The sequence below is a fragment of the Dromaius novaehollandiae genome, chromosome 9 (assembly GCF_036370855.1).
Source record: "Dromaius novaehollandiae isolate bDroNov1 chromosome 9, bDroNov1.hap1, whole genome shotgun sequence".
NCBI lineage: Eukaryota > Metazoa > Chordata > Aves > Casuariiformes > Dromaiidae > Dromaius > Dromaius novaehollandiae.
This window is the reverse complement of record NC_088106.1, coordinates 5,990,820-6,003,058: the sequence shown is the minus strand read 5'-3', so window position 1 is coordinate 6,003,058 and position 12,239 is coordinate 5,990,820. Positions and strand designations below refer to the sequence as shown.

Sequence of the window (12,239 nt, the reverse complement as noted above, 5' to 3'; positions counted from 1 at the left end):
GGAAGGGGAGGGCAAGGTATTTCCTCAAGTGACAGCTCTCCTCCAGCCCTGCCCTGGCAGAGGAGACCCTCCTTCGTTCCGACAGACCAGCGACACCTCCTCCCTTCTCCTGCCGAGACGCACGATTCCTCATAAATTACCTGTGCACGTTTTGCCGTCCAAAGCAAGGAGATAGCCGTCACTGCAGGAGCAGCGAGGCCCTGCGGTCGTGTGCTCGCAGCGATGAGAGCAGCCACCGTTGTTGTCCTGGCAGCTATCGACAATTTCCATTTCGATGCCTTGCAGGGAGATAAATCAAAAGGATGTTAAAAGCACGCATGGGAGGAAAGTAACTGGAGAATAACCCTTCCGTGAAAAAGCATCCATAAACTGCCTGCTGTAGCAGGAAATATAAACTAAGCCAGCACGTACAGCACAGAACAGCAAATTTTTGAGCCACTGAACACTGGATATATGTCTTCCTGTGTCATAACAGTGGATACTTTTGACTTCAGTAACGCGAAGCTGGCTCACCGTTTTAGTAGCCAACCTATTACAGTAGTGCTCGCAGGCTTCTGGAGATTTATGTTTTGTTTGAACGTAACGGTGAATTCTGCCCTTGCTCCAACGGAGGAAAGGAAGCATTTGGGAAACCCAGACAGCTAGACAGAGAGGGCTCCACAGCTGGATCTGCCTATCTCATTTTCCGAAAAGCAGCTTTTCGCTTTGTACGTGAGCGGGGGTCAGTCTCTAAAACACCCAAACACAAACGCCGTTTAGGTTTTCACAGCAGCACTCGGCTCCCAAGGCTGATGGCTAACCAGGAGCACCTAAGGTAACCTGCGCGTTTTGGCCCTTCGATGCCCGCTCAAGGGGCGCCCGGCACGGCAGCTCCTCGTGCGTATGGTGACTCCGCTGAGGCCTTGTTCGACACCTGAAAGTAAAGGCAGAGCACAGGCAGGAGGCCCGCTCGCCTCCTCCCTTACCCTGACAGAGACCACCCCAGCCTCCCTCACCCGGTTGCACTGCACGGTCCCCGCAAAATTTCGGCCAGGTCTTCTAGCGACTCTCACACAGGCGAGGAAGCATCTTTCCATCCCACGCCCACCCACGTACTTCAGCAAACAATTTCTTCACATGGCCAAGATAGTTTCTTTTCAATTTACTGTGCCTTAGTTCTTCACCAGTAAAACTGGAATAACAGGACTTCCTGATTTCACTAGGTAAACAGGAGAATAAAGAAAGACTGCAAATTGCTCAAAACCTGTGATAATTCTGATCAAAAGTATATGCAGAGTGTTTTTATTTTCAGGGTTTGCTCCATAATATCGTACATAAGGCACGGGGAATCACGACCACAGACATTTGCTGAACATTGAGAAAAATATTTTCAGAAAATCACAGTGAAACCTAAGCAGTCTAAATCACTTTTACTGTACCCACAAGAGAGCATTTCCTATTTATGTATTAATTGTACTTCCTTCGCCACTGCACTATTCACAGGTCCCCATTGCCTATAAAATAATTCACCAGTATCTCTCTCTAACGCTTGGGTTTTGTTTTTAATTTATATCAATGCTTTGAAACTGATTTTCTTCCTTATTAAATATTTCTTATACATAAATTCTTTAAGAATGCATTCATTCTCTGGCACGCAGGATATTTTCCTAAGGAAATTCTGCTGAAAGTTCTTGCGCAGTATTATTAGGTTGAACAATCTTTGCCTACCTCTTTGCTAAGACAGGCCATGCTTTTGTCTGCATTCCAGTGAGCTTACGTTAGGTCCATAATAACAGCAACTCTTCCACACCACCTCCTTTATTAATCTAAATTTACCCTCAAGGACAGCCCAGGACTAGAAGTCAGTCCCCCTCTCGAAAAAAGCAGTGTTGCTTAAGAGACTTTGCTGGCAAGTATTAAGTATGTGGGGGGGGGGGGGACAACAGGGCTCAGCATTGTTTTAGTTTGGGAAATTTTAGTTGTGTAACTTTTTTTCATCCCAAATTTGCTTCCTTCCTTTTTTTTTTTTTCTTCCCCCTTCTTTTTAAATAGCATCTGCTTAATAATGTCGATAATCTCAGGAGAAAATGTGAGTAAACCTTGACAGATAAAGACAAGAGCAGAACATCAAGCTGGTTTCCTCTCACATCAGATCCAGAACACACGAAAACTGGGAGATGGGGACAGGAAAGAATAGATTTTGTAGAATAGCTATATTTTGGGTAGTTCTGGAACAGAATTCATTATACACTGAAAAAGGAACCAGCAGGGCTATTTGCTCTTTGAAATGCAGTAATTAAGGACTGTGAACATGGGCTTAGGAATGCATCAACTGCAAAAGTGGCAACAGCATATGATGAAGAAAATAATATTAAGCTTGAGCTTTTGCATACATTTGTTTTGCTGGGAGTTCTAATCTAACTGAATTAAAAATGAAGCGTAGCATTTTCCAGATAAGATAGCCTGAAAAGCGTAGCTGTAAAGCTGTCACTTACGGTAGCACTGCTTTCCATCAGCCCCTAGCTCAAAGCCAGGATTACAGGCACAGGTGAAGGATCCCGGAGCATTCACACAACGATGAGCGCACCTGGCTCTCCCTTCTGCACACTCATCAATGTCTGTGAAGCAGAGACATCCATTCGGACATTAAAATAAAAAGCAACATCACTCTACGCCCATATAGATATATTTCCAAATGTCCACTGAAAAGAGCATGTTGATGTTAGTCTGCATATGACAGCATCTAATGAATGTTAAACCCACAGCATTATTCTCCAAAATAGTTCCCTTTTTTTAAATTTTAACACTGTTGACCCTGAGCCTCTCAAAATGAATATTTACAATATTAAACATTATATTTACAATATCAGCCAAGGTGGCTTGTTTATTGTTAAAGTAATGCAAGCAACAGAAAAAGAAGCCACCTGAAGAACTCAGAAAAAAATCCTGTCTCTGAGTTCCCTAAAATTATCTCTAGGTCCTCACAGCCATGACATTTAAATTGATGGAGCAGAAAATATCTGATTATTTCATCAGTGACAAATGATTTGGATTAAGTGGTGGGTAGTTCTCAGCAGGTACGACAGAGACAGACCTTCTCTGTCACACCCCTGAATCCTGCAGTTTCTTCTGCATAAAATCCAGCAGGGAGGCATCTACTCTAACCACAGGAGTGTCACCCCATCTGCGAGAAGAGAAAAAAGGTGAAGAGCTCTGCATGGAGAGCCTGTTCTTCACACAAACCTGTGTCAAACAGTCTGCTCCTCATCTTTACGATCAGTAGCCTGTATTTGCAGACAAATGCCACTGAAGGCATCTATCTTCTAAAAAGCTCAATGGAAGAGTATGAGAATATTTTTAAGGAACAGTAATAAAAAAGAAAACAAAAAACTTACACTAAATACTGCTGCTGTAGGGTGTAGCTGCAGAAAACACCAGTCTCTGTGCAAAGGCTGGCATGTGAAAGACGATGCCAGACACCTAAGTGACTGCCTGCTACTTCTCCTGCTCTGACATTTTGCTTGCAAAGTGCAGATCACCCGTGGCAATGGCCATGGGGCAGATGTCTCTCACAGGAAAGAACTGCCAGGTGTGCAGGTTGTTACTTTTTACCATAGCCAACCACTTCCTAACAGCTTCTTTTCTCTCTATATGCTATAGTTAGTCCCATACGAGATGAGGATCCACCGCTCTTCTCAGTGACCCTTGTACTTGAGCACAAGTAGGTATCTGAACACAACCAGCCTACTTGCAAAAAGGGGCCCCAGGCACTGCAAAAGCCTTTCAGGAGGTCATGAAAATTTAAGGGTGAATGACAGCTTCTCTGAAGCAGCAATGTGTGCAGTTGCTGCTTAGAATAAAATTGATTATTTTCCCTTTTTCTGTAATTAATTGTCACTTTGCAAGTGGAATACGTTGGCAAATGCTGTAAACGTTCTTTTTTGTTTTTCTCCTTTTCAAATAGAAAAAAAATGTTTAGAAAACTGTACCACAGCTGCCATCCTGCATACATTTCTTCATATCCTCTAAATACAGCTAATAGCTGAAGTATGAGCTCCCTTGCCCTCTGCCTCCTCCTAACCTGGTTTCCAAAAAGTCAAATATTAGCTTGAATTGTGCAAAAGGCATTGAGCAACTTCTAGGAGCAAAACCAATAACTGAACATCCACGGTAAGAAATAAAGCTTAATGATTCATGATTCAAGACTTGCGATGAGGTCAGGAAGAAAATTGGTTCCAATATATAGCATTGCAAGTTATCTAGTGCATTAGGTTATACATAAATTAATACAATTGTCAACATGTATCCAAGATAAAATGAGTAACATTCTGACTCTATTACTAAATCTACTGCTGTTTGCACCTATTAATCATCATTGCAGTGTCTACAGTACTTGAAAATATTTTAGCTGGTCAGTAACTTTACTGAGATGAGTAACCCCAGTAAAAACAGTGGAATTACTTACGGGCGCACTTTTACTCACGGTAGGCTTTACAGGCCATTCAGTAAAATATTCAGGGCAAGAAGCAAGTACTTTGCAAAGCACTCTGCACACTGTCTAAGACAACTATTTAAGTCTCATTAAAATTTTGGCCAATTTTCCTAAAAGAGTAATTCAAAATTACTGCCCAAATAGGTACCCTGCTATTGACAGTGCTGTTCAAAACTGGTTCATTGCGAAGCCCATAGGTGCTTGGCACTTCATAAAACTGATAAACTATCTAGCTTCCAAGCATCACATTAAAAGAGAAAAGCAGGTACTTTGGTCCTTAATTCCCCCAGATTTGGTATCTGAAATCCTTTAGATCCTTTTGAAAATCCAAGACTAAATATGGGACTTTGGAATTCAACTTTTTAAGCTCTTTGGAAATCTTAGACTTCACGATTTCTTTCTTCACAGTAGTTTCTCTATTAATATGGAAACAGTTCTCCAGCTAAAAAGCCTTTTGAATTCTAAACAGGTTTTCTGTGACCTGGTTCAGAGTGTTACTTGAACCAATTTTCCAGGAGCTGTATCTGGGGCATTATTTTAAAGGGACCATACAAGAATAATGCTACTGTATCTACAAATCCAATTGCTAGAAAGCATGATTTAAGAGATCATATAGAGTAATTTTCATTCCTAAAATGATCCTTCAAGACTACTGGCTGATAAAAATATCACAGAAAGAACTGTTGTTTCAAAATGCACACATATATTTGTATAACATATTCACTTCCATTCAAAGCTCAGTAAGCCAGAACACTGAATACCTCTCTTCCCAGTAAATAGCCCATATGCAGTTTCTTACCTAAACAGGACTTTCTGTCTGCAGAAAGATAATGCCCTGGATGGCACTCGCATTTTGCAACTCCTCTCTCATTTTGACAGATCTGTGAGCATCCGCCATTCCCACTTGCGCAGGGGTCTATCACTGAAACCAATTAGAGCACACTGTCAACTTAAAGGTCACATTTTTGTCTGAAAATGGTCTTACCTGCCATCGTTACAGCTAACAACTAAGATTGCTGTAGCTGAAAGAGATTAGGCTGAAAAAATATTTGACAGAAGTTGGTGTATGGTTAAATCCATTCTTTTACTATATGCTATTTTCTCTGCTCTTGCACAGCGTTTTTCATAGAGCAGCAGAAACACTTTAAACAGTGGGAAAATGTGTCCCTTAAGTGAGACAGGAAGAGTGCATTTTATCCTTGTTTTGCTATAACTGAACAAATTTCCAGTTTCAAGAGTTACTCTAAACAATGGCAATTAGCATCCCGAGACACGTAAACGCATAAACATACGTAACAGTGGAGCTCGCCCCAGAATGCTGTGTGTTTAGAAGTCGCTAGAGAAAATAAATGCTGAAGAGCCCCAAAAGGCCCTCTTCAATCTAACAACATAAAGCATTAATATTGTACGTCAAGATTTGTTTTTGAGCAGCAACATACCATTTCAAGGATAAGCAGTTCCAAGTGGCAATACTTACGAACACATTTATAAATTGCCTGCAAAGTCTCCACCTCCAAGACCTCGCTGTATTTTATGAGTTTATTCTCTGGAATACGTACCTGCACGCGCTCCGCCTGGGAGCATTCACATGCGTTTGTCCAAGCCAACAAAGACTTTGCACACACATATACTGGCCAACATTGACAACTGGGACTGTTTGGACAGGTCTGATTTGGGTTAAGAGCCAGAGTTTTTGTACCAACACCTGATCTTCTGCCCAAGCTTTAAGTTCCAGTGTGGAGTACCAGCTACGCTAAGATGCTGGTGAGTAACGCTGCATAGGCAAATTTAAAGGACACTTTTGAAAATGCATCCTTCAGTGTTCTGCTTAGTTTCAATAAAGCTCTTTAAAAGTTAAGCCTCCTTCCTTAGCAATTCAAGCTGTAATTCAGTTTTAGCATTTCACTAATCACTGTCTGATGTGAGACATTCGATCAGTATTCCCTGCTCACCGCCAGCCTGCCTGGGGCTGACCCCAAGCGTTTGCTCCAGCGGTACCTGTCCAGTTTTATCATGTCAGAACACAGCATGTCTGAACAACACATACCTTTTGTATAGATAAATATAGCTATACAGAAGAAGGGGGTTGGAGAGGAGGACCTCTATTTTGTACAGATATTTAAATATTTTTTTTTTTTCATTTCCTCCAATTTTCACCTGTTCTCTTCCGTGCAGTCAGTGGTGGTCTGTGCCACTGTTTGATGACAGACAACACCGTCCCAAAACACATTTGAATGCCTTCATTTCACCTCCTTGCACCTCGAGAATGTAACCGTTCAAGTCTGCAGGCTGAGTCTGACTTAATGGTATAAAAAAAAAAAAAAAAAAAAAATCACTCCTCAGAATGTAGGACTGACATTTTCTGCTGGACTTTCAACACAGGGTGCAAATAGGTTTCCAAGGGACAGCAGCTCTTCATCCGATGCGACACTTTGCAAGGCTGACAACAGCTCTGTAGTTTCACAGTTTCTAGCCTACAAAGGATTTAGATTTAAGCAAGAACTCGTTCCCTGGCTGGTACAGAACGTTGATTTATTTGCTGGTTCTTTTTTTATTTGGATAAATTAAATGAAATCGCTATCAAACAGCATCTGTTAAACCTGTACCTTATAAAGGTTTTCAGAGCTTTAATTAGGCAACGATTACGGCACAGAGTAAAACTTGCAATAATCTCCGGAATGACAACAAGCAAACGACAAATTATAGGCTAGGTGATAGCAAAACGTAGCAATTTTAATAAAAATAGCAGCCTTGTAAGTCCTTATACAAGATTAAGGTTTGTAAAAGAAAGAACTTCACAACATAAGGCAACCACCGATTGACTTGTTTTACACATCTGCTCCTTGCTGCCAGAGGCAGAATTCAGGAAAAGCTCAAAATAGTTCATTAGTGTTCTCCTTCCTACATATTTGACTCCTATTGTTTGACTCAATGACTTTATTAGGTAACAGACTCCATGCTGTGAAACTTTATCCCAAGCTGCTAAGCACTATAGCAAAAAACATACTAGAACTTCTATGTTTTGCACATGTCCCAGGACAACTAGGAGAATCTCATCTGAAAAAGCCATGCTACTGCATAGATTTGGGACGGTAGCAATGTTCTCAGTACAATGTAATTGTGGATGCTGATCTCTTACTGAAGGTCTACTTTGATATAGGGTGCTGGAAACTGTTTCGTGTCCTGTGGAAAGCAGGGGGCAACTGCAACGCATGTGCTGTGGACTCGTCCAGACCTTCACTGCATGGCTGCAAAGGACAGGGCCCAACTCTGCAGCCCTGTGTTTTATGTCCTCTAGAACGGGGGGGGGGAGAAAAAAAGGTAACTGGGTCTCATTAAGTTAATTTACTTCCTCACAACAACCATGGCTTTATACTGGAAAAGATACAAAATGGTAAGGAAAAATTTCCTTCTCATGGTGGTGGTGGGGAGAGAAGGAGAGAGGCTGAGGGTAGAAATAGCATTGATTTATGCAGTGGAAACTCAAAGGGGCTTGAGAAAGATATTTTTTTTCTTTCCACCCCTGGACAGCCCAATGGAGAAGTCACTCCAGCAGATGTTCTGTGTTGCCCATTCCTCTTGCACAAGTGGCAAGACCACTGCTGATCACACCCGTACGTGCCTTACTTGCAAAACCACTTTGTCCAACGTCATGTCACCCCATCCCATACTTTTGTCTCCACATTAAAGGGTGTATTAGCCTGTTAGACTTTCTCTTTTAATAATCACTAGTGCTATAATCATCCAGTCATACTAATTATGATATTTTAGATGACCACTAGAACTTATCCAGCTTGTTTTATACCTCTGCTGTGAACAGCATTAGATATAAACTTTATGCAACGCAGCACACGGCAAAGATCTGAACGCTAGTGCAGACCAGTGTGCCAGTAAACAATTCCTGCATCTGCAGGTAAGTCTGCTTGGTGCTGAACTCAAGCTAAGAAGCCCTTAACTCGGCGACCACCAAGTCAGGCACAGCAGGATATATCTGTAGCTGTACAGACTGAGGAGACTTGGGCATTTCTGTACCACTTTCCAGGGCTACCGGTTGCAGAGTTCGCTCCCAAGGAGTCAGCTATGACGATTCTGCCCCTGCTGCACATAGAGGCCCACCGCTGTAAAACTCCTCGTGACCCTACAAGCTCTCCATCCAATTCCTTCTGGTTTGAAATTAAAACCCATCAGGCTCGCCTCCTCTCACCCTTCCTGTTTAAAATGTCTCAGAACCCCTAAATACCAATCCAAATGTATCCATGGCCACTTTACACGCATTTGTTCTTGTAAAAATCTGGTCTGATAGCTTAAACAGAGCTTTTCCCTCCCTCCAGTGTTTACTCACTAAGGTATTTATGGAGAAAAGCATCCTACTTGGTCTTCATTTTGCCAGCCAAGTTCCTCTTACAAGACAGATTTTCCTTTCTCTGATCACAACAGTCCTCCTGGGACTTTTTTTTGCCTTATTATATTTTGATTTACATCATCGTGTATGTAGGTGAGCAGGCATGCACACGAATCCCAGATAAGGCCTCACCAGCTTGCAATACTGACCTTGCACCTTCGCCGTTGTTCTATAATTACTAGCGGTTGCTCATCCTTTGGTGACGAACTGCTGCCTTCAGTGGGTGCCTGACCCCAATCAGCCCCACGATGCGAGCGAATGAGCTGCTACAGTCGCCTGCATTGCAGCAAAACCTCACAAATTAGGGGCTCAGTCCTGCTCATTTTGCCACCAGCTGAGCCGAACTGCAGCAGAAACGGAGCCCGGTGTCCGAGACAAAGGGTAAAGCTGCACACGAAGGCCTGACCTGACCCAACGGCTCAGCTGCTGCCGGAGGGCAGGAGTCCTCCCGTCCAGCCAGGCATCGTCTTGCTCCCCTCCGCCGCGTGCTCCCGGTGCCTTGCAGCCTCGGAGGCTGCCAGCTCAACCCCAGCACAAGCGGCAGAGCGTTTTGCGCCGGGGTCGGTCGGCTGAGCCGGCCCCACCGAGGACGGCTCAGGTGCCAGGGCAGCTAGAGGGCACAAGGCTGGGAAAGCAGCCCAGAAGACAGACGCGGAGGAAGATCCCCACCATCCCGCTCCCCATTTTCCGACTCATTCCAACAATCTCGGGGGCAAAAAGCGGCCGCCACGAGAGGCTTCGCTGCCCAAGGAGACAGAGGAGAAAGAAGCTGGCTGCAGCCGCCCGCCGAGAGGCAGCACGCACAACCCCTGCGCAGCACAGGGCAGGGCAGGGCAGCGCGCGGGAAGGCCAGAGCTCACGGCCAAGCCCTCGCCGCGCACAGCGCGAGTTGGAAGCAAGCTGAACAGCAGGATTTACTTACACTTTACACACAGCATATAAAATCTCTGAGCAGAAGAGAAGCCATATGGAAACAGTTTTGTGACAGGAATTTTAGCACAATAAATCCACAAATTTGGCCCTACCTTTCCCTGGCGTGTTCAGGGGTACAACACACTTGTGCTGTAGAAGGAGGAGCACTGCCTCAAAAACTGATAAATTTTTAAGGTTTACTAAAAGCATTAATCAACCCCGACGGTAGCATTTCTCTTCTGCTTGTGAGAGCATTCGTTTAGTAACCCGAATGGGGGGATGAATAAATAAGACCGTGATTACGAACAGCATAAACCAAAAGCAGACAAAGAAAAGACTTCATGGTGAATAAAACATATTACACAGGACAACTTTATATACAACTTGATAAGTAATTAAACGTTAGGATTTAAAATGCTTAAGTTCCTGACCTATGCCATCACTGTCAGCGCGTGAGGAATAGCCAGGGATCTATCAGGCTAATAACTTGTTTGCAATTATGAACCAAGGCAAACTTTGCACCTCAACGGTGTGTAGTTTTAAGCCTGTTAATAAGTGAATCCTAAACCTGCTTTGGCAGGCAGGGTGAAATACAAATGAATATAATGCCCAATGCACTACTCTGGGGTTTTTAACTAGTCTTTCGTTTTCCAGAGAGGTAGCACAGGGCTGACTTTCGCCGGTTTGCCGCCTCTCCTCAGCTGGTGGCCCGGCCGGCACGGAGCCGAACGCCCTCCTGCTCCAGCCCCCGGCCAGCGCTGCGGGAACCGACGGCTGCAGCCGAGGAAGCGTTAAAGCAACACACGGCAACCACCCACCGAGTCTACTTCCCATTTCAAATATGCAAGTGACAGTAAAAATATGCAATCCTGTACGTTTTACAAGCTCTCTGTACAGCTTTTATGAACGCACTGTCCCCACCGCCTGCCTGTATTAGTCTCCCTTGCGCTCACGGCGTTTGCTTGACCCAGTGTCCCATGTTAGCTAAAGCGAGTGATCTGCAGAGAGGGGTGGGTAAGATCTAAGAGCTGCGATGCTGACTGGAGTACAGCCACCCTTTGATCTGACAGTACCGAAACACTCAAGAGTCCACAGAGGTAAGAAGAAAAACCAGAAAGGCCCCGCTGGCATTTTTCCATTGTTTTTTCTGTCCCTGCTACTATTGATTAAAATGAAGAAATTGTCTTTTGAGCTTATTTCCTCAGCCTCATGCCCAGGAAGCTCTGAGTGACAGGAGTCATCAGCTCCACAGGACTGCAGGATGGACATACAAAGTAAAAAAGGAATAAGACATTCTGTAATAGCCCTCTAAAGATGCTTCTTCTTTTACACAGGCAAATTAATATTCTTCTTTTGTTCAACATATATCCCCAGCCTCTGGAGAAACATTTCTCTTCCTGCCAAAACACGTTCACACGCACACCTACTCACACACTGCATATAAAAATAAGATGGATCACTTGAACCTGCTATTGTACTGTATGTAAGTAAGCGTGAGTGTGTGTATGACTGCACCTATATATATTTTAACAGCAATGTTGTATTACATTATCCATGGGCAGCTGGAAGGACTAGTTAGTCCTTCATGGACACTAACAAGCTCTGGACCCACTGAAGTCAGCAAAGAGCTTTGCCATTTTTTGGGGAGGCCAGGGTGCAGAAGCCTGACGAGAAGCTCCACTACACAGTGCTGGTTAAGTACAACAGTGGTATCTGTCAAGCACTGGTAACAGATATTCAGAAAGAGTTCAAACATAAGATGCCTTAAATCAGCTCCAAGTGATGGAATATACGTCTTGATTTTTAAAAGCGGTGTTTCTCCCTCCTTTTCCAGGCATAAGCCAGTTTTGAAGTAATGGAAGATAAGAAGTAACTTGCGGTGCAGAGAATTCTGTAGGCTTTAAAGCCAGAAGGGGAAAAGGTGAGCTCCCCCGCACAGGCCGTGCACCAGGCAGGCTCGCTTGAGCCCCCCGGCCAGCCCGCGCTCTGGCGTTTGGCAACGTTTGGAGAGAGAGATAACCCCGGAGCAGTCACCAAAGGGTTTCTCGAGCCCGCTCCCGCGGCATCTCGCACGCTACGTGAGGGAAGGTGCTAGACTGAATGAGATTAGCCACTAGCGAATGAACAGAATAAATTACGCTCGTGCTGCCAGGCTCTGGCAGCGCATCTTTGATCAGGAAAAAGGAGAGGCTTTGCATATAATAAGCCTAATTCCACACTCATAAAAGGGCTTACAGCTCAAGGTCTGAGCACGTTATTATTTGCATAGGATTTGGGCAGAAACCTGGCACTCCCTCTGCTTTCCAAGATTTCCTCTTCGAGTTTGGGAGAAAACCGGCCCAGGTGCCAAGCCATTAAAAGCACAGAGGTAGGAGCCCGGCATGACCCGCGCGTCCCGCGGAGCCCAGGCACGGGGAGCGGAGCACGGCTCCGCTGCTCGCCCTCCCGCTGCAC

At 44.3% G+C, this 12,239-nt stretch overlaps 1 protein-coding gene across 2 annotated transcripts in view; it reads right to left on the bottom strand.

The window, feature by feature from the left end:
• The window catches only part of LOC112986455 (multiple epidermal growth factor-like domains protein 6), a 213,383-nt gene that overhangs the window by 57,790 nt on the left and 143,354 nt on the right, over positions 1-12,239 (bottom strand). For both annotated transcript variants that reach the window (XM_026105729.2, XM_026105731.2), the window contains exons 7-9: positions 5,271-5,393; positions 2,475-2,597; positions 141-278 (exon numbers count right to left, since the gene is read on the bottom strand). In XM_026105729.2, the coding sequence (XP_025961514.2) occupies positions 141-278; positions 2,475-2,597; positions 5,271-5,393 (384 nt within the window). The remainder of the gene's footprint in view (positions 1-140; positions 279-2,474; positions 2,598-5,270; positions 5,394-12,239) is intronic.